Here is a 22,473-nt window from a genome sequence, read left to right as displayed (position 1 = left end):
TAATTTCATGAAAATATCTGCACTATCCACTTAAAAATCTAAGACATGGAGCGAACTGATCTCAACATAAAGGGGCTCACATATCAGTACTTCCATGGCGGAAATCTAGAAGGAAGAAATTTCTCAAACTTTCCACTCATTAATACAGTCCTGTGACCATATCTGGTAATTGCACCCACTTTATGAAATGTCCCCACAATTTGGCTAACTTGCCAATATTGCCAATAAGTAGTGCAGCGGTAGAGTTGCTGTCTTACAACGCCAGAGACCAGGGTTCAATCTCAACAATGGGTGCTGTCTGTACGGAGTATGTACATTCTCCCCGTGACCGCATGTCATTTCCTCCCTCACTCCAAAGACATACAGGTTTGTAGGTTAATTGGCTTTGTATAAATGTAAAATTGCTCCTAGTGTGTGTAGGTTAGTGTTAATGTGTGGGGATCGCTGGTCGGTGCGGAATCAGCGGGCCGAAGGACCTTTTTCTGCACTGTATCTCTAAACTACACTAAACATTCACTGTGTGGACTTGCATCTCAGTGGCAGCAAGGTACAGAGCAGGTGCCCATGGTGTTTTATCCATTAAAGAAAAGAAAGGCTTGCACTACAAGCAATATAGTTAATAAAGGAATCTTTATTACCATAAAATTACAGTTTAACAACCTTAAAGGTTCCATTGGATGCTGTTTAATAGTACAGTATATAAAAATGTTGTCTTGTAGTTATTTTAATCTGCATTTTAATTTTGCCAACAGAGGGCAGTAGAAACCACTTCCTAATTTGGGGTTATATTTACGATTTATTTTGCTTAAGATGGTCCTGAAAATTACCACATTCTCTTCTTTATTAATCCTTCAATTTCAATTTTATAAAAATGCAGGCACTTCACTTTGCACATGAGATACAGCACAAAGCCATTTGTGTGCTACACCCACTCACAAGATAAAGGATGTGTGCATTTATGTACACCAGGAAAAAAAGCCCACTAATGTTGGAAACCGGGAAAAATATTGGAAATATCCAGGGAGAACAAAGGGAATATCAATGTGAGGATGAAGACTAGGAGTGACACAAACAGTGTTGGTACACAATCTGATGCATAATGTCATTGCAAATGTGTCTATACTGTATCTGATGTGCAGTGTTGTGCAAATGTGCATGGACTGCATCTAGTGTGCAATGTCGTACAAAGGTGCTTGTACACAATCTGATGTATAATTTAATTGTAAATGTGTCTGTACTGTATCTGATGCGCATTGTGCAAATGTGCATGTAATGCACATAATGTACAAAGTCATGCAAATGTATATGTTCTGCCTCTGATGTGCAATGTCTTCCAAAGTGCATGTGATGCATCTGATGTGCAGTGTAGTGCAAATATACACGTACTGTGTCTGACATGCAATGTTCCTGTAAATGTATGTTTACTATACCTGATGTACAGTGTCATGCAAGAGTACATGTGCTGCAAGTAATGTACAATGTCCTGACAAATGTGCATGTACTGCATCCGCGCAGTGTCATGCAAATATGTTGCAGCTGATGTGTGGTGGCATGCAAATAAGGGTGTTTTCATCAGATATGCATTTATTCATACAAAGAACTGGGTTTCATCCTGACCACAGGGACCTTGTGGTTTTTCACCCCTCCAGAGAGAACAAAGGGAATATCAATGATCGGATGAAGACCAGGAATGACACAAATGATGTTGGTTCTGAGTGCGAAGGGTGGGATAGGCTTGCTATTGCAGTTGGTTTGTGGAGAAGAGATGAATAGAATGTAACTTCCTGCAACTTAAAACATGTTTATTTTCCAATCTTTCCAACTTCTGATGGTGAATCATCGATCTCCATCCTCACATTGATATTCCCTTTGTTCTCTCTGGAGGGGGTGGAAAACCATGAAGTCACATTTGCAATGAAAGTGTACATCAGATGCAGTGATGCACATTTGCAGTGACTATGCATGTCAGATGCAGTAATGCACATTTGCGGTGAAATTGCGCATCAGATGCAGTAATGCACATTTGCAGTGACAATGTACATCAGATGCAGTAATGCACATTTACAGTGACAATGTACATCAGATGCAGTAATGCACATTTGCAGTGACAATGTACATCAGATGCAGTAATGCACATTTGCTGTAACTATGCACGTCAGATGCAGTAATGCACATTTGCAGTGAAATTGCGCATCAGATGCAGTAATGCACATTTGCAGTGACAATGTACATCAGATGCAGTACTGCGCATTGGCGTATCACCGCAGAGCGGACGCTGCGGATCAGACGGATGAGCCCACTCTGCGATCGATTGGCGGTGCTGCGCGCCAGGCTGTGCAGAGCCAGCGGCCGCCATGTTGCTGTCGGGCCTATTCCGCTCCGCCGTCTCTCACTCGGTAAGGTCGCAGCGGTGGTCCTGGGCAGCCCGCGCTGTCCCGCCGCGGAGCGGGCATCGCTTGCGGAGGTGCAAGGCGGAGGGGGTGGGCTCACGTCGCCGTGGGGCCCGGGTCTCGGCGTCCTTGGCCGGGTAATGGCGGGCGGGCGGGCGGCCGGGCGACCTTGGCGAGCGGTGGGAGGACGGGACGGGACGGGACGGGACGGGACGGATCAGGGCAACGACGGCGAGGCGGCTCCGCTCAGCTCCAGGAGTCCCCGCACCGTCCGTCCGTCCCGAACCGTGCAGCGAGCCCCGGCCCCACTCACCCTTACAGTTTAATCATCGCCTGCAAAACAAAACGGGAGACGGCCCGATGGCAAGGTCGCAGCTGGCGCCACATAAATGAACTTAAGGCACCAATTAGTTCAATGGTGTCTCGATTTGCACCCCCTCCCCGTCTTTCACCCCCTTGTTTACCGAGCATCTCTCTAACCGCCTTATAAATATTCCAAGGCTGTACTTCGATCGCCCATTCAAGAGAGTTACAAAGGCTAGTCACCTTCAAGAAGAAATTTCACCTCATCTGCCCTAATTTCATGTCCTCTAGAGATGTTGCCTGACCAGCTGTCCTTTTGTCCGTGATCTGTTTTTAAACAGTGACCCCTATTCTCCCATAAACACAATCATAGACACAAAAAGCTGGAGTAACTCAGTGGGACAGGCAGCTACTCTGGTTGAGATGCTGCCTGTCCCTCCCTCTGCGTTACTCTAGCTTTTTGTATCCATCTTTGGTTTAAACCAGCATCCGCAATTCCTTCCAACACAATCATAGAGTCTTACAGAACATTCGGACCACCTCATCCATACCAACCATTTTGCCCATCTACACTCGACTTGTTTGCTTGCATTAGGTTCATATCTAACGTCTTGCTTATTCAAGAGCTCCTTTTAAATGTCTCTTAAACACGATTGGGCAAAGATTTCGTCTATGTGAGGAAATGTGAGTTCATCCGGCTGAGCCGGATGGTCACATCGCACAGTGAACCGGCACAGATCTACTTGCACTTTATTCTGTTTTAAAACTGTTCCAATTTGTTTCATTGGGTTGTTTAAATTAATACTGACTAGCTAATTAATTTATTGCATCGTATGGAAGGCGCATTCCCAATCTCGTTGTACCCCTGTACAATGACAATAAAGATATATTGTATTGTATTGAAAAGCAGTATTTTATTTAAGTGACCTTGTATACCAACACAAGGTGCGAATGCAGATACAGCAAGTCATGTGACCTTTATTGCAAAGGGGTATAGAAGAAAAAAATGGAACATCTTACCTAAATTGTTGGTCTGATCACTGCATATAGTTTTAGTCTTTTTATTTAAAGGTATGTGTGTGTGTGTGCGTGCGCATATACATACTTATATTGAAGGCAGTTCAGAGAAGATTCACTAGGTGGAGTTCTGCGAAGAAGGGATTTTGACATGAAAGGTTGAAGAAATAGGACCTTACTCAGTAGAGTTTCGAAGAATGAGAAGTGATCCTATTGACGTTCTATGCCGGGACAATGTTACGTTTCAAGGGGGGATCTATAACTAAGGGTCATAGCTTCAGGAAAAGGGGTCACTCAGTTAATAGTTTTCTTTCACAATTGAGAATTATCTGCACCAAAGTACTAATGAGACTGAATAATTAAAGAGATTTAAAATTGAGACATAGTAGTGAGCCTGTAGTAGGAAACTCAAGTGCTATGGGGAACATGCACAAAATTGGAGCCAAGGCCAAGTTCAGATCAGCCATAATTGTATTGAATGGTGGAGCTGGCTCACGTGTACCATATGCCCCTCTCTGTTTAAATACATGTGTTCAAATTAGATCTATGTCATTTACAAGTGAAAAGGGGAAATACTTTTTAAGCAGCTTAATAGAAATTTGAAACTTGTTGCTCCAAGGGTTTGGCTATGGAGTTAATTGAAGCACTCAAGATCAATAGATTTTTATTTGATTTGAGGTTAATCGAATTGAATGGTAGAAAAGGCACTTTGAAGCAGAGGTGCCCACTCCTGTCCTCTTGATAGTCCCTTTCTGGTGTGCAAGAGGTCATTGTGCTTCATTGTGTCGAAAACTAAAGAGAAATTAAAAGATTGATTCTAATTTCAATTCGAACTGTGAGGGAAGACTCCCTATTGGAATATCACAGAATAGAATCAAATGACAAATGAATCAAAGCAAAGAATACAATCTAAGCACAGATGTCTATTTATGGGACAGATGTTGCAATGAGAAAAATATTTGAATTATTTGAGAAAATTAGCTTCAGTGACTGAAAGACAGTTGGGCAGGTCATTAGATGCAACAATCTACTATATATTGGCATGGTATATTTCATGCCATATATTTAGTACAAATGGGATTAAGGGAATAGTGGGTGGGATTTGATGACAAAACAAATTTATGGGGAGGTAAAGAAATTGGCCAAAATCACTGAAACATAGAAAATAGGTGCAGGAGTAGGCCATTCGACCCTTTGAGCCAACGCCGCCATTCAATATGAACATGGCTGATCATCCAAAATCAGTACCCCTTTCCTGCTTTCTCTCCATATCCCTTGATTCCATTAGCCCTAAGAGCTATATCTAACTCTCTCTTGAAAACATCCAGTGAATTGGCCTCCGCCGCCTTCTGTGGCAGAGAATTCCACAGATTCACAACTCTGGGTGAAAAAGTTTTTCCTTATCTCAGTCCTAAATGGCCTACCCCTTATTCTTAAACTATGACCCCCTGGTTCTGGACTCCCCCAACATCTGGAATATTTTTCCTGCATCTAGCTTGTCGAATCCTTTAAGAATTTTATGTTTCTATAAGATTCCCTCTCATCCTTCTAAATTCCAGTGATTATAAGCCCAGTCGATCCATTCTTTCATCATATGTCAGTCCCCCATCCTCGGATTAACCTGGTGAACCTACGCTACACTCCTTCAATAGCAAGAATGTCCTTCCTCAAATTAGGAGACCAAAACTGCACACAATACTCCAGGTGTGGTCTCACCAGTGCCCTGTGCAACTGCAGTAGGACCTCCTTGCTCCTTTACTCAAATCCTCGCACTATGAAGGCCAACATGCCATTTGCTTTCTTCACTGCCTGCTGTACCTGCATGCTTACATTCAGTGACTGATGTTCAAGAACATCTTGTTGCACCTCCCCTTTTCCTAATCTGACATCATTCAGATAATAATCTGCCATCTTGGTCTTGCCACCAAAGTGGATAACCTTACATTTAGCCACATTATACTGCATCTGCCATGCATTTGCCCGCTCACCCAACCTATCCAAGTCACCCTGCAGCCTCAGAGCATTCTCTTTGCAGCTCACACTGGCATCCAGCTTTGTGTCATCCGCAAACTTGGAAAAGTCACAGTTCATTACAAAGGTGACAGGAAGCTTAACGTAACTTCAGTTTTTAAAGCTGAGCTACGTGTCTGGGTAGGAGTAGGCTGTTGAGTCTCTCAAGTCTGTCTTTGGCATTCATTAAAATTACAATTGATCTTTAATCAGTTTGCCTTGTGTCAAATTTTCACACTTCTAAAATATATGTGGAATGGAGTTTACAAGTTCTTCCTGTTGCCATTTGTGCTTCCTCAGGGTACTCTGGTTTCCTCCCACATCCCTAAAATGTGCAGGTTACCAGTTTAATTATCCAGTCTAAAGAATTCCCTGGGTGTGTTGTGATAGAATCTAGAGGTAATGGGAAAATGAGTAAAATAAAAAGTCTGCAATAAGTGCAAATGGGTACTTGCCTGTTTCTGTGCTGTGAGATCTCCAAATTGAAATAATTAAACAAAATGAGCAATAGGAAAGGCATAGAGGGATACAGGCTAATGCAGTTAAATGGTGTTAGTGTAGAGAGAGGTTCTGGTCAGCACAGACAAGGTGGGCCAAAGGGCAGGTTTCCATACTGTACATTTGTCTGATTCTATGAAGATGTACAGATTGTTCAGCTATCGAGGAGAAAACATGAGCATCCAATGATCTGACAAAAATAAATAAAGAAATGGAAATAGGATGCTTAAAACAAATAACAGATTTATAATTCAATAGAGAGCTGAACTGAAGTAAAGCACAAAATAGAACTGGGAAAGGAAAGACATTTTATCAGAAGAAACATACATCTTTTACAAATGTCTGCAGTACAAATTGTGAACATATAGTAAAGGATTGGTCAGGTTCAGTTAGGGCCCAGAAATGAACACCTTGAGGGACAGGATATGGCTGGTAAACTAAGTAGTTTATTTTTAACTGTCTTTACCAAAAATAACTTTGCCAGTGTCATGGTGAAGAGTGTGTTTGTGGCAAAATTGAAAGAGAGAAAGTACTGGATTTGTGCCAGTTAACCTTTTCCCTAGTAAATCTAATTGATTTGACTTTGACCAAAGTTAGTGATAAAAGTATTGTAAAAGTGAAGTAAGAATAGGCCAATTAGTTATTTTCAACCTTCTCTGTCATTCAAAATAATTATGACTGATCTAGCATATTTCCTGTTTCTCCCATTATACTTAATTGACATTGTTTCTAGACACTAAAGCTATCTTCAGCTTTGATATTTTTATAGACCACCCCTCCTCCTCCTTCCCCCCCCCCCCTCCAATCACACTTCCTCTGTGGAAATTATATTCTTTCTTAGATTATGTAATACAATATTACAGTTGATGTCTCACTGCAGCATTGAATAATTGAAGTAAGACATCGTTATTTGCCTGCTAAAAACCTTTTCCAATGAAGGCCGACCTACCTAAAGTGGCAACACGGGTGAATAGGACAGTGGAGAAAAAGGCATTTAGTGCGTTTGCCTTCATAGGTCAAGGCATTGAGTATAAGAATTTATGTTGTAGCTGTACAAAACGTTGGTTAGACCGCACTTAGGAATATTGTGTACATTTCTGGTTTCCACACTGCAGGAAGGATGTGGTAGCAATAGAGTGAATGTAGAAGACAATCACTCACAAGCTGCTTGGAATGGAGGGCTGTAGTTGTAAGAAGAAATTGGATAGGCCGCGTTTATTCTCACTGGAAAGCAGGATGTGGAGGGATGACTTTTTAGAAATTTATACAATTATGAGGAGCATTGGTAGGATCGTAAAACTCTTTTTCTAGGGCAGGGGAGTCTAGAACCAAATAGTATAGGTTAAGGTGAAAGGGAAAAAAATTCTCGTGTAAGAAAGAACTGCAGATGCTGGTTTAAATCGAAGGTAGACACAAAATGCTGGAGTAACTCAGTGGGACAGGCAGCATCTCTGGAGAGAAGGAATGGGTGATGCTTCTGGTAGACCCTTCTTCAGTAGAAATATCGCATCTAGTTCGCTCATCCAAATCATTGATATGTTGTGAATAGTTAGAACCAAAGTACAAATTAATCCCTGATGGTGTGGCAAATTGGATTAGTAAATATGCAGATGATACTAAGATAGGTGGAGTAGTTGATAGTGAGGTAGATTTTCAAAGTCTACAGAGAGACTTGGGCCTTTTGGAAGGGTGGGCTGAAAGATGGCAGATGGAGTTTAATGCTGATAAGTGTGAGGTGTTGCATTTTGGTAGGACAAATCAAAATAGGACGTACAGGGTAAATGGTAGGGAATTGAGGAATGCAGTGGAACAGAGGGATCTGGGAATAACTGTGCATTGTTCCCTGAAGGTGGAATCTCATGTGGATAGGGTGGTGAAGAAGGCGTTTGGTATGCTTGCCTTTATAAATCAGAGCATCGAGTATAGAAGTTGGGATGTAATGTTGAAATTGTACAGGGCATTGGTGAGGCCAAATCTGGAGTATGGTGTGCAGTTCTGGTCGCCAAATTATAGGAAGGATGTCGACAAAATGGAGAGGGTACAGAGGAGATTTACTAGAATGTTGCCTGGGTTTCAGCACTTAGGCTACAGAGAGAGGTTGAACAGGTTGGGTCTTTATTCTTTGGAGCGTAGAAGGTTGAGGGGGGACTTGATAGAGGTTTTTAAAATTTTGAGAGGGACGGACAGAGTTGACGTGGGTAGGCTTTTCCCTTTGAGAGTGGGGAAGATTCCAACAAGGGGACATAGCTTCAGAATTGAGGGACAAAGGTTTAGGGGTAACATGAGGGGGAACTTCTTTACTCAGAGGGTTGTGGCTGTATGGAATGGGCTTCCGGTGGAAGTGGTGGAGGCTGGCTCGATTTTATTATTTAAGAGTAAATTGGATAGGTATATGGATAGGAGGGGATTGGAGGGTTATGGTCTGAGTGCAGGTAGATGAGACTAGGTCAGGGAGAATGGTCGGCGTGGACTGGTAGGGCCGGACAGGCCTGTTTCCGTGCTGTAGTTGTTATATGTTATATGTTATCCACTAATCATTGCCTGCTCCCCTGATAGTGACGATCATTTGTTCCTCTATTCCCTGTCAGCCAACCAGTTTTCAATCCATGCCGGTCACCCTGATTCTATGTATTTTAAGATTACACAAAGACCCTCTGGAAATTCAAATACACCAGATCCAACTGTTTGTTTTGTTCTACCAGTTACATCCTTAATAAAATTCCAATTAGTTTGTCAAATGTGATTTTCTTTTCATAAATCCATATTGACTTTGTCCAATCGTGTTGATATTTTCTAGATATCTTATTAGCCTTTAATTGACTCTGGCACTCTCTCTTATAATGGTATTGGGCAAATAGCAGATGATACCCATTATATACACAAAATGCTGGGGTAACTTAGTGGGTCTGTCAGCACCTCTGGAGAAAATGGAAAATGGGTAACTCCCCCCTACAATCAGAATGAAGGACCCAAAATGTCACCTATCCATTTTCTCTAGATATGCTGCCTGACCTGCTGAGTTACTCCAGCATTTTGTGTCTATGTTATAAATCAGCATCTGCAATTCATTTTTTTGCATTAGGTATTACCAAGTATTCTGTTCTATCAATCTAAACTTTGAATTTAAAGTAAATGTAATTTGAATATGTTCATGGTATTGCACGTTCACAGTATACTTTCTCTCATTGTGCATCTGCAAAGATAACAACATGCATCTTTATTTCCAAAAACATAATCCACTGGTTGGGTGGATGTTGTCTCTACTAAATCCTTTAATCTAGGGCTCTCAGGCATAACCAACAGCTGTTCATTCTGAGCGTGCAACAACTGGTTCCTGTATTGGAATTTCAGAAAGTGCATTTCTGAAAATCCACTAGGAATGGAAAATGGCCCAATGCCATCCGATAGAACCTTCAGGATTCTTGGAGTCCAATTTAAGATTAGACTTACTATGACGCCTATTTGCTCCACATTTGAAAAAAATGTATTTACATGTCGAAATCTGCGGCAAGAACACTTCGGCTTCAAAACAGTTAGATAACCAAGGTTGGAGAAATTCGTCAAGTTAGCAAAGTCTTCAGAAGATTAAGTTAAATTTGCACATTGGTGTTGTAAATCAGACCCACATCTCAATACATTAAAATGCTATGCAGCCCTTCAGACTGAACAATGAAAAAATATTAAATGCAACAGTCCAAGAGTAGTACTGAAATTATATCCTTCTAGTCTTGTCTAATACTTCCACCACTAACGAAATCAAGCCAGAAACCTTTATTTTCGTTGCTATGTGTGCTTTTTGCAATTGATCCTTTGACCCCCTTCATCTGCTAGCTTGTTGCTTGTTTTTGTGCCAAGCAGAAGAGAATTCAAGCAATTGTCTTTCTCATCAGCTAATTAAATGACGTATTCATCCAGCTGCATTGAAAATGATTTTATTAGAATTTTTTTTTAAACTGCGGCAAGAAGCTCCAAAGTGCAGTAAGGAACTGAATGCGGTAGATGCATCAAAGTGATTTATCTAAAAACATGACGCAAAGCCACTGAAAGCACCTCAGTACAAGTGATGGCACCGTCATAGCTCTGTTTGAACCTTGCAGGAAATGTGAAATATAATCATCCCACTGAATATTTACCATTTACAATTCCTGAACAATCAAACAAACAAACACCCAAGCAGGTTGTTGTTTCAAATAAGATGCTGCGGAAAGAAATTGATGTTGGAGATATGTACAAAATTAACCTTTATTATCAGACCTCAACTAATTATCAATGATTTCAGAGCTTCAGCTTCTAAAAAACAATTCCCCATTGGCGACATTTGTTGTTGAGCCTTTTATGTGTATCATACATTTTAAAGATTGTAAAATTAATTTTTTTGGAACTTATCAATGTTTTAATTTTTTGTTCTTTCCCTTTGGTAACTTCAAAGTGAGGAATTGTTCCCCGTCCTTAATTCACACAGCTCTGAAATTCGTAACAGCAAAACGCCCCTTGGCGGGTTTGTGCCTGGACATTATCTGATGCAGTCTCCGGTTCTTCTGTTTTTTTGCTGCTTATATTATGTTTAAAAGAACAAGGCTCAAAGCAGCTTCTGCTCGTGATCTCGAAGCAAGCTTCCCATAGTGATCCGGTGATCTGTTGTGTATACCCAGTTTCTCAACATTGACTTCAATTGGGTGTCATTCAGGGATTCAACAAAAGTGATGTTATCAAGCATGTTGAAAATTCTCACCGGAAGAAAAAATATATAAGATTAAAGTAGAATCTGAAATTTCATGGACATCTTTTGGGGGATTCTGATGTACTTTGCAAACATTTTTCAGGTTTAAAGTTTGTTGAGTAGTAATTATGGTTTATTGGTATATTACATAGTGAATTATACTGCTATTATTTCACCTTAGTTATAAGGGATTACGTTGGAATTGTGGCATACAAACAGGCCATTTGGTCTATAGGGTACAAACCAACTTTTATGCTCCATGTGCCTCCGCCCATTTTGCCTTATCCATCAGTGTAGCCTTCTCTTCTCTCTCATCCTTGTCCAGCCTCTTAAATGAATTTATATGGTTTGTCTCCACAACTCTCTGCAGTAGCAAGTTCCATATCTTTACTAAACTTTGGATGAAAATGTTTCTTTCGAATTCACTGTTGGATTTCTTGGTGACCACTTTAACAATGCTGGCTTCTAGATAATCATTTTCCCCCCACATACTCTCGGTTTACTCATCTGGAGTCTTTATTTTAAATACCATTAAATAAATTATGTCACTCCTTAATTGCCTTTTCTCCAGAGAAAAGATCCAGTTTAATAGCCTTGTTAATCTTCTACATGTCCTCTCCAGTGTCTGTGGTTTGTTTTTAATAACATATCGTTGAAAACTGTACAGTGTGGTCTAACTAAGTATCAACTGAGTTGGCATGATCCTCCTTATTTTTAGAGCTAAACTCTAGTATTCTGTTAGCTTTTTAAATGTACTCACTAATCTGTTGTGCATCTTTGAGTAAATCATGCATTTGTATGCTCAGATCCCTTTGAGTCTAACCAAGAGTCATGTCATCCAAATAACTACCAAAATATATTACCTTACATTTGCCTATGATAAATTAAATTTGGCCCTACCATCAATATCTTGGGTGTCAATACTGACCAAATACTTAACTAGATCACATAGTCCAGATGCAGGATTTTGACCTGAAACATCAACATTTCATTTCTCCCCCACAGATGCTGGTCAATCCACTGAGTTCCTCCAGGAGATTGTTTGTTGCTTGAGATTGTAGCATCTGCATTATCTTGTGTCCCCAATTTAATTTTTTTTTCGATTTCTTCTTTGTGCCTCTAAATTACTGCTGTTTGTATCAATACATAGTTTGTTAGATTTTGGCTGTAGTTTAGGTGAGTTTAGGTGAGTGCATCAAGCACTCCTGTCATTCAACTGAGAATTTCACTACTTTCTTTCACATTTTAGGTAAGACAGATCCGCTATGTAAAAAGGACAGCCCAATGTGCAGGAGGAAGTGGTGCAGCCTCATTTACAGTAAGTAATTGGTGCACAATATAGAACATGTATAAATAAATTTTAAGTCTTTACAAATGTTGGCAATGATTCAACTTTTCAGGCAGATAACTTGGTGCGGTAGTTATTTCCATTAAATTCTGGGCCATTGATTGTATCTAGGGATGAGCTTACTTACTGCCTAGAAGGATGTTGAATAAAACTAGTTTACTTTAGGCTTGATCCATATTTAGGTAGAAATTAACATATCCAATATCCATTTTAGATGTCTTTGGTGCTAAACAAGAAATATTTGTTGATACAAGGAACTGCAGATACTATTTTCTTACAAAATACAGACGTTGCTGGGTAACTCGGGTCAGGCAGCCTCCCTGGAGAACATGGATAGGTGATGTTTCGGTCGGGGCCCATCTTCAGATTGATTGTGATGGCGATGATGATGGGGTATAGGGAAGAAAGCTGGAAGAGAGGAAGGGTAGGACAAAGCCTGTCAGGTTACAGGTTGATATAGGTTAGTGGGGTGCTTTGGTGCGCAGACAGTGGATATGGGCCAGAGGTGAAAAGATAGGGGGTGTGAGACAAAAGGATTAAAGAATTGTAAAATGTGAAGATAGAGAAAGGAATGTAGGTGGAGGGCAGGGGAGTCCAGGTTGTGCACAGGGGAGGGAGGGGGTAAAGGGGAGGGGTTTGGAGAAAGAACAGGGGGGAAGAGGGGAGAGAAATATTTGTTGTGATGTGGTGTAGGAAAATAACTGCAGATGCTGGTACAAATCGAAGGTATCACAAAATGCTGGAGTAACTTAGCAGGTCAGGCAGCATCTCTGGAGAGAAGGAATGTGTGACGTTTCGGGTCGAGACCCTTCAGACTGATGTCTGGGGGGGCGGGACAAAGAAAGGATATAGGTGGAGACAGGAAGACAGTGGGAGCGTAGAGTAGGAGGGCAGGAGGTATCACAGAGGGGGAGCAGCCAGAGAGCATGTTGCTAAACCCTCGTCAAAGAGAGGAGGAGAACTTCTTCAAAGTAGACATACCTTGAGGAGAAATCACAGTGGTAGTGATGTGGTTCTCAGTGTTTTTGAGGTGACTAAGTTGAAGTAGAACCAGACAAATCTTGTGTAATTGGAATGCTGTTCCTTAAATGGCCAGCTAATTAGCATTACGATTGTTTTTGAAAATGTAGCAAACTTAATTCTTTCACACCTTCTTGGTATTGCAGTAGCACGTAGTGGTAAACAGGAATAATTCACTACCTCTACATTGATGGAGAGAAATGCCAGTAATTAAGAGATGAGAGGAAAGTTGATGTAATTGAAATCACAAATTTGACGTTCCACTCGTTGTTTTGCAATTGCAGAACATGTTATACAGTATTTAACAAACAAGCTATTTCTACTGATATAGGAATGCAGTTATGTTGTTGAAATTATGTATTTACTGACAGTGTTTATTAAATCAGTGATGTTTAAATTATTAGACACAAAATGCTGGAGTAACTCAGCGGGACATGCAGCACCTCTGCAGAGAAGAATGGGTGATGTTTCAGGACAAGTCCGTTCTTCAGACTGTCAGACTTCAGCAGTCTGAAGAAGGGTCTTGACCCGAAACGCCACCCATTCCTTCTCTTCAGAGGTACTGCCTGTCCCGCTGAGTTACTACAGCATTTTGTGTCTATCTTCGGTTTAAACCAACATCTGCAGCTCTTTCCTACACATGTTTAAATCATTACTGGGGCAACCATTTAACTACTTTTTGTTACCAGTCATTTGAATCCATGTCTCGCAGCATGAAAACAGGCCATTCAGCCACCACACCCACCAATGTGTCTGTATTAATTGTATAGAAGATAGACACAAGGTGCTGGAGTAACTCAGCGGGTCAGGTAGCATCTCTGGAGAAAAAGCATGGGTGACATTTTGGGTCGGAACCCTTCTTCACATTGAAAGTAGATGGGGGGGTATTAATCTTATTTAAGTTTTTCAGTCTGCCTATGAACCTTCATGAATGTTAACAATAAATGAAAAAGAGAAATATATTGAATTTCATAATTATTTCTCAAAGGGACAGTGGTATAATTGGCAAGGAAAGTGTTTATTGTCCTTGAAGGTAGCAATGAACTCTACCTTTAAACTGGTGCAGTTTATATAATGAAGGTACTCCCACAGCTGGAATTCCCTGACAAGCTGCCAGAGCTGAATTTGATTATCTGTGGATTATACATTGCTCTGACTCAGGATATTTCTGAAAGTGACACTTTTCATTTCTTGGAAATGCAACGTCTGGATTCGAATTATTAACATCCAATTGAAGTCTGCAACATTGTAATCTGAAAATCTGTACAGATATTTTAATTTCAAAAGTTACTTTATTCATAACATTTTTAAGCAAATCACTTACAGCATTAAATTTTGGAAAAAAAAGATTTAGCATTTAAAATGTTGTGAACTGTTGAATGAATGTGAGTACAAGCATTCCCCAGGTTTCAAACAGACCAAAAACTGTTTGGAAGTCAGAAATGAACAAAAGCTGTGTGAGAGGTGATCACACCTATGATGGGAGAGTGAGCATGCGTGGGACGAACTGCTGCCAGTCGACCTCACTGATTCAGTGAGTCTGCTTAGCACTCCCAGCTCTGCTCGGCTCGAGCAGTGGGGAGAGAAGGTACATTGAAGTGCCCCGCTCCCACTTGGCAAAAAAATGCCAGATGCCGGCAGCTCTACCACAGCTGGAAAACTCACCCCCATCCATCGTGCCGGTCTCCTAAATGCTCGTTCATATGCAAACCAGCTGTTGGTAACCTAGATATGATTAAAATGGATGAACTATCACACTTAAAATCTTGGTTTAAAATATTAATTGAAGGAAATTACAATGTACATAAATGCTTTTAGAATACGTTTAAGCAGCATTTGCTGCATCGTAGAATACTTAATCCTCAAAGATTTTTAGCAAAGAATAGGCAGATACAGTGGTGGCATTTAAGAGGTTTTTAGATAGGCATATGAATATGCAGGGAATGTAGGTATTTGGATTATGCGCAGATAGATAAGAGATGGTCTTGTCATCATGTTTGGCACAGACAATGTGGGCCGATGGGCCGGTCCTTGTGCTGTACTGTTCTATGTTCAAAGTAGCTTAAATTCACATCAGTCCTGCTTGACTGTGGTGCAGATGGCCAGGTAGCATATCCTGTAAAGTCTTGTGGATCATTGACAGCTACTTGGGATTTCTACATTAAGCTACATTTGAGTATAAATCGCAAAAGGGACATGAGGCAAATGTTGGGCCATTAAACATTTCAAAGCAAAAATACCTAGCTACCAGCAAGCTATGCAACAAGAGTTGGGATGTTGAAGGAGAGAAGACAAATGTAAAAGTTAAGAAATCCAGTTTGTGGAGAACATAGCCCAAAAAAACCATGAGAAAGTGAACTGGTCTGAAAAAAGGTCTCAACCGGAAACGTCATCATTCCTTCTCTCCAGGGATGCTGCCTGTCCTGTTGAGTTACTCCAGCATTTTGTGTATATCTTCTAGAAGAAATTGAACCCTGCCTTCATTCCTATTCTATCATTTGATCTTTCTCGTCATCTCTACCTTCCCACCTAATTGCCCTGGATTTCAAAACTCCTTATTTTTTTACAACTTGAGAGACCAAATGTCCCCCTTCAGTGCCAACTTGAATCTCATTAATTCCGTTTCCCGGCAAAACTGATTTACCTCTCACATTCTCATTAACTCTCACTGGCTCTTCTACCACCCACCAATTAACCTAGCAGCCAGCATATCATTGGGCTGGTGAGAGGAAACCCACACAGCCACAGACCACACAAGCAGCACTTGAAGTCAGGATGAAGGGGAGTTGCTGGAGCTATGAGGCTTGTGCCACTATGTTGCTTTCTCAATTCCATATAATTAATGATCAATCTTCCACAGCTTCAAGTAGAGAATTCCAGTGATGGAAATTCCTTGTGTGTCCAACTCTCTCCTCTTCCCCCACCTCCCCCTCACCAATTGCAACTATTACCATCCACCCCCACAAGTTACATACTCTCCTTCAAGGGAGCTTTGCATGGCCAAGCCCCTTCAAAGTATTACACATTTTAACGGTATTGTGCAAGATTGTGGAGTGCAGCAGAGATGTGAAAGGGCTGAAGCAGGCTGCAGAAATAATGAAGGACAAAACCATGGAAAAATGTTGATCAGGTCAAGGATTTTTAGAAACCTCTGCATTGCATAATGAATATTGATGTGGGAAGATGTGGGAATAAGTGGTGATCTGGCCCACTTGCAAATGATATAGGATAGAGCTCAGGTTTCAAAGGCAACATTAAAGTGATTGCTTTATTCATTTCCATACTCCATCATCTCTGCAGAGGTACAGGCAAGATTGGAATAGACATCTGTGTTTTTGTGAAAATTGTGAATCTTGTTTATGCCAAAGAAGTGGGGTTTTACACAAAAGAACACAAAGTGCTGGAGTAACTCAGCGGGTCAAGCAACATCTCTGGAGACCATGGACAGGTCGCGTTTAGGGTCGGGACCTTTCTTCAGACACAAGAGTAGTATAGTGGCATGTATGGGGTTTTCAGTTCTGCTTAGGATCAATTAAAGTTGCTTTTCACTTTGATTTTTCAAATGAAATGAAATCTTTCCCAGTTAAACAGCCAGAACATACAATGTTGAGAAAGGCAGACTTATTAACCATCTGCAATATAGTTGTGGACAATAATTAAACTACCGATGATGTATCTTGTGACATCCAAAGGTTGAGAGAAACATAAGTGTTCACAAGGCAGCAATGAGTCTGTAGAAGAAATGCTGGTTTTGTTCAAGGTTTTTGTTGAACAAAGCCATAGCAGGAATTCAAGAGGCTGGAAGAGGACCATAGAAATAAAGTAATGGTAGCTGAATGCTCAGAGTCCTTAATATAGTACAATATGTTGCTATTCTCAAACTGAACCATATAATTCCATTTATAATGCATTAGCATGACATAGATTTTCCTTTACATTAATTTGAGCAGTTAGATTTTATTTTAAAGGATGGCTTCTACAGTCCTGGTAGGAGGACTCCAAGTGTGGCTTTTCCCCAAAGAGCATTTGCAGTGGTTGTTTCACACTTAAGTGCAGCCCTGAGCCTATAGTCCTGGACAACCTTACAGCAGCAGTTGGTGTTTATTTCAGTGTTTGTCTCTAGGAGCAGTCTGTAGAGAACATACTAATTTGTTCTGAAAACATTGTCTCTGATTAGCATTATCACAGTTTTGCCTTGTTCTCTTGATTTGGGTAAATGGATGGTGAATCACCTTGATGACTTTACCTCAGTTGGATTTCTGAAGATGATAGGAAGGGGGGAATTCTCGTTACACAGTTAGCAGGTATTTGAAATTAGTAGAGAGCCTTGGCCTCAAACTACTGGTGTAAGATGTTAATTAGCCCCATAATGCAATGAATTTATATTTCTATTGTGCTGCTTTCCCTTATTGTATATTTAAAATCTGTTTTCCTTTAAGCATAGGGATACACCTGACAACAATGAAGAAACACCCTTTGATTTCACACCAGAAAATTACAAGGTAAGAAAATTGTAGTGTTGTCACTTTTAAAGTTTTTGACTTTGGGTATGCCAGGGAGGAGTCTTGGCAAAATTCATTGAGAGAAAGTATGCAGTGGTAAAATTGTTTTAGTTGATATCAAGATGAATTTGTGACTTATGGATATGTTGGCTTTGCCTAGGCTGATGAACTTCATATATTTTATTTGGTGCAAAAAGGGAGAAGGAAAGTGAAGTATGAACACTATTTTCTGGAGGTGAAACGATGTGCCATGGAAATTGTGTATATTATTAGAAGAGTATTTCATTTTACTTTAAAAAAAAAAAGGGAAATAGGCATTTCATTTGACAGATTTTTACATTCTAAGTTAGCATTTAGCTTTAATATCCGGGAACATTGAGGCCTCACCCATGTTTTATGTTTACAAATCTTTGGTAACTAATGGATTACAAACTTTTACTGTGCATTCAGAAAGTATTCAGACCCTTTCACTTTTTCCACATTTTGTTATGTTACAGCCTTATTTTAAAATGGATTAAAAAAAATTTTTTAATCATCAATCTACACACGATACCCCAGAATAAAGAAGCAAAAACAGGTGTTTAGAAAATTTTGCAAAGTAATTAAAAATAAATAACTGAAATATCACATTCACATAAGTATTCAGACCTTTTGGTATGACATTCAAAATAGAGCTTAGGTTCATCCTGTTTCCATTAATTATCCTTGCGATGTTTCTACAACTTGACATGGCTACAAGAGGACCAGGGCTGGGAACTGAATATTCAGGGGTACACAACATATAGAAAAGACAGACAGGTGGGCAGAGGAGGTGGGGTCGCTCTGTTGGTAAGGAATGATATTCACTCCCTTGCAAGGGGTGACATAGAATCAGGAGATGTAGAATCAGTATGGATAGAAATGAGGAATTGTAAGGGTAAAAAGACCCTAATGGGAGTTATCTACAGGCCCCCAAACAGTAGCCTCGACATAGGGTGCAAGTTGAATCAAGAGCTAAAATTGGCATGTCGTAAATGTAATGCTACGGTGGTTATGGGAGATTTCAACATGCAGGTAGACTTAGAAAATCAGGTTGGTACTGGACCCCATGAAAGAGAGTTTGTGGAGTGCCTCCGAGATGGATTCTTAGAACAGCTTGTACTGGAGCCTACCAAGGAGATGGCAATTCTGGATTTAGTGCTGTGTAATGAACCTGATCTGATAAGGGGACTCAAGGTAAAAGAACCATTAGGATGCAGTGATCACAATATGATAAGTTTTACTCTACAAATTGAGAGGGAGAAGGGAAAATCGGAAGTGTCAGTATTACAGTGTAGCAAAGGGGATTACAGAGGCAGGAGCTGGCCAGATTTGACTGGAAGGAGGCCTTAGCAGGGAAGACGGTGGAACAGCAATGGCAGGTATTCCTGGGAACAATGCAGAAGTTACAGGATCAATTTATCCCAAAGAGGAGGAAAGATTCTAAGCGGAGTAAGAGGCACCCGTGGCTGACAAGGGCAGTCAAGGACAGCATAAAAATAAAAGAGAAGTATATCATAGCAAAGAAGAGTGGGAAGCCAGAGGATTGGGACTCTTTTAAAGAGCAACAGAAGATAACTAAAAAGGCAATACGGGGAGAAAAGATGAGGTACGAGGGTAAGCTAGCCAATAATATAAAGGAGGATAGTAAAAGCTTTTTTAGGTATGTGAAGAGGAAAAAAATAGTCAAGGCAAATGTGGGTTCCTTGAAGTCAGAAGCAGGGAAATATATTATGGGGAACAAGGAAATGGCAGACGAGTTGAACCGGTACTTTGGATCTGTCTTCATTAAGGAAGATACAAACAATCTCCCAGATGTTCTAGTGGCCAGAGATCCTAAGGTGACGGAGGAACTGAAGGAGATTCACATTAGGCAGGAAATGGTGTTGGGTAGACGGATGGGACTGAAGGCTGATCAATCCCCAGGGCCTGATGGTCTGCATCCCAGGGTACTTAAGGAGGTGGCTCTAGAAATTGTGTACGCATTGGTGATCATTTTCCATTCTATATATCAGGATCAGTTCCTGTGGATTGGAGGGTAGCTAATGTTATCCCACTTTTTAAGAAAGGAGGGAGAGAGAAAACGGGAAATTATAGACCAGGTAGTCTGACATCAGTGGTGAGGAAGATGCTGGAGTCAATTATAAAAGACGAAATTGCGGAGCATTTGGATAGCAGTAACAGGATCGTTCCGAGTCAGCGTGGATTTACAAAGGGGAAATCATGCTTGACTAATCTGGAATTTTTTGAGGGTGTAACTAGGAAAATTGACAGGTGAGAGCCGGTGGATGTGGTGTACCTCGACTTTCAGAAAGCCTTCGACAAGGTCCCACATAGGAGATTAGAGGGCTACATTAGAGCACATGGTATTGGGGGTAGGGTACTGACATGGATAGAAAATTGGTTGACAGACAGAAAGCAAAGATTGGGGATAAATGGGTCCCATTCAGAATGGCAGGCAGTGACTAGTGGGACCGCAGCTATTTACAATATACATTAATGACTTGGATGAATGGATTAAATGTACCATTAGCAAATTTGCAGATGATACAAAGCTGGGTGGTAGTGTGAGCTGTGAGGAAGATGCTATGAGGCTGCAGGGTGACTTGGACAGGTTGTGTGAGTGAGCGGATGCATGGCAGATGCAGTTTAATGTGGATAAGTGTGAGGTTATCCACTTTGGTGGTAAGAATAAGAAGGCAGATTATTATCTGAATGGTGTCAAGTTAGGAAAAGGGGACGTACAACGAGATCTGGGTGTCCTAGTGCATCAGTCACGGAAAGGAAGCATGCAGGTACAGCAGGCAGTGAATAAAGCCAATGGAATGTTGGCCTTCATAACAAGAGGAGTTGAGTATAGGAGCAAAGAGGTCCTTCTGCAGTTGTATAGGGCCCCAGTGAGACCACACCTGGAGTACTGTGTGCAGTTTTGGTCTCCAAATTTGAGGAAGGATATTCTTGCTATTGAGGGCGTGCAGCGAGGGTTTACTAGGTTAATTCCCGGAATGGCGGGATTGTCATATGTTGAAAGACTGGAGCGGCTAGGCTTGTATACACTGGAATCTAGAAGGATGAGAGGGGATCTTATCGAAACATATAAGATTATTAAGGGGTTGGACACGTTAGAGGCAGGAAACATGTTCCCAATGTTGGGGGAGTCCAGAACCAGGGGCCACAGTTTAAGAATAAGGGGTCGGCCATTTAGAACGGAGATGAGGAAAAACCTTTTCAGTCAGAAAGTTGTAAATCTGTGGAATTCACTGCCTCAGAAGGCAGTGGAGGCCAATTCTCTTAATGCATTCAAGAGAGAGCTAGATAGAGCTCTTAAGGATAGTGGAGTCAGGGAATATGCGGAAGGCAGGAACGGGGTACTGATTGAGAATGATCAGCCATGATCACATTGAATGGTGGTGCTGGCTCGAAGGGCCGAATGGCCTACTCCTACACCTATTGTCTAGTGAGCAGGCCATATCATTAACATGTTGGACAACACATTCCCAAATCTGAAGAAGGGTCTCGACACGAAATATTGCCTATTCCTTTTCTCCAGATATGCTGTCTGACCCGGTGAGATATTCCAGCATTTTGTGTCTTATCCCAAGACTAGTACTCTAGTTCAAGTTCAATCAGGGGCAGAGGTTTTCAAAAAAAAGAAAATACTTCTAATACTTCTTAATAAAATTGTATATCCTTACTGACAGGTGTGAATCCCTAGCTTGTAATTACTCACTCAGTGGAGGAGAAGCATTCATGAAAACACTTGGCCGAGGCTCTGATAAGAACATTCCAATACTATATGCAGATAGCAAAAGGAACATGCAATGCCCCCAACTTATTATCTGTGACAGACTCCTGGGACACCTCAGAACCAACAGAACTGGAATGGAAATTAGTCATTCTTGGCCCAAAGTGCAGGGCAGCACCAGTAAGTGTAGGTTGCTAATTTTGTGAGAAGAATGAAATTGAACTATGCAACCTTAATGACAGAGTCATACAGCATGGAAACAGGCCCTTCAGCTCAACTTTCCCCATGTACATGCCCCACACTAGTCCCACCTTCCCACACTTGGCCCATAACCTCCAAACTGATCCTATCCATGTACCTGTCCAAATGTCTCTTAAATGTTATGTTAGTACCTGCATCAACTACCTTCTTCTGCAGCTTGTTCCATATACCCACCACCCTTTGTATTATAGAGTTACCCCTCAGGTTCCTATTAAATCTATCCCCTCCTCACTTTAAACCTATGCCCTCTGGGTTTCGATTCCCCTACTCTATGCAAAAGACTGCATTAACCCGATCTATTCCTCTCATGATTTTGTACACCTCTATATGATCACCCCTCATCCTCCTGCGCTTCAAGGAGTAAATTTCTAGCCTGCTCAACCTCTCCTTATAGCTCAGGCCCTAAAGTCCTGGCAACATCCTTGTGAATCTTCTCTGCACCCTTTCCAGCTTGACATCTTTCCTATAACATCGTGACCAAAGGTGAACACAATATAATGTCTTATACAACTGCAACATGACCTCCCAACTTCTAAACTCAGTAGATAGATACAAAATGCTGGAGTAACTCAGCGGGACAGGCAGCATCTCTGGAGAGAAGGACTGGGTGACGTTTTGGGTCGAGACTCTTCTTCACTCTG

The 22,473-nt window shown here is 41.0% G+C and overlaps 2 protein-coding genes across 2 annotated transcripts in view; one reads left to right on the top strand and one right to left on the bottom strand.

Moving 5' to 3' along the window:
* acss2l (acyl-CoA synthetase short chain family member 2 like) overlaps positions 1–22,473 on the bottom strand; it is a 115,482-nt gene that overhangs the window by 44,354 nt on the left and 48,655 nt on the right. The gene's annotated exons all lie outside the window — the stretch shown is intronic.
* Positions 2,261–22,473, top strand: part of ndufv2 (NADH:ubiquinone oxidoreductase core subunit V2) — a 45,719-nt gene continuing 25,506 nt past the window's right edge. Inside the window, exons 1-3 of the mRNA XM_078397490.1 lie at positions 2,261–2,401; positions 12,193–12,256; positions 17,746–17,808. Coding sequence (XP_078253616.1) covers positions 2,355–2,401; positions 12,193–12,256; positions 17,746–17,808 — 174 coding nt within the window. The 5' untranslated portion in view covers positions 2,261–2,354. The remainder of the gene's footprint in view (positions 2,402–12,192; positions 12,257–17,745; positions 17,809–22,473) is intronic.

Source organism: Rhinoraja longicauda, chromosome 4 (assembly GCF_053455715.1).
Source record: "Rhinoraja longicauda isolate Sanriku21f chromosome 4, sRhiLon1.1, whole genome shotgun sequence".
Taxonomy (NCBI): Eukaryota; Metazoa; Chordata; class Chondrichthyes; order Rajiformes; family Arhynchobatidae; genus Rhinoraja; species Rhinoraja longicauda.
The sequence above is the reverse complement of the archived record's forward strand: the minus strand, read 5'-3'. Positions and strand labels throughout refer to the sequence as shown.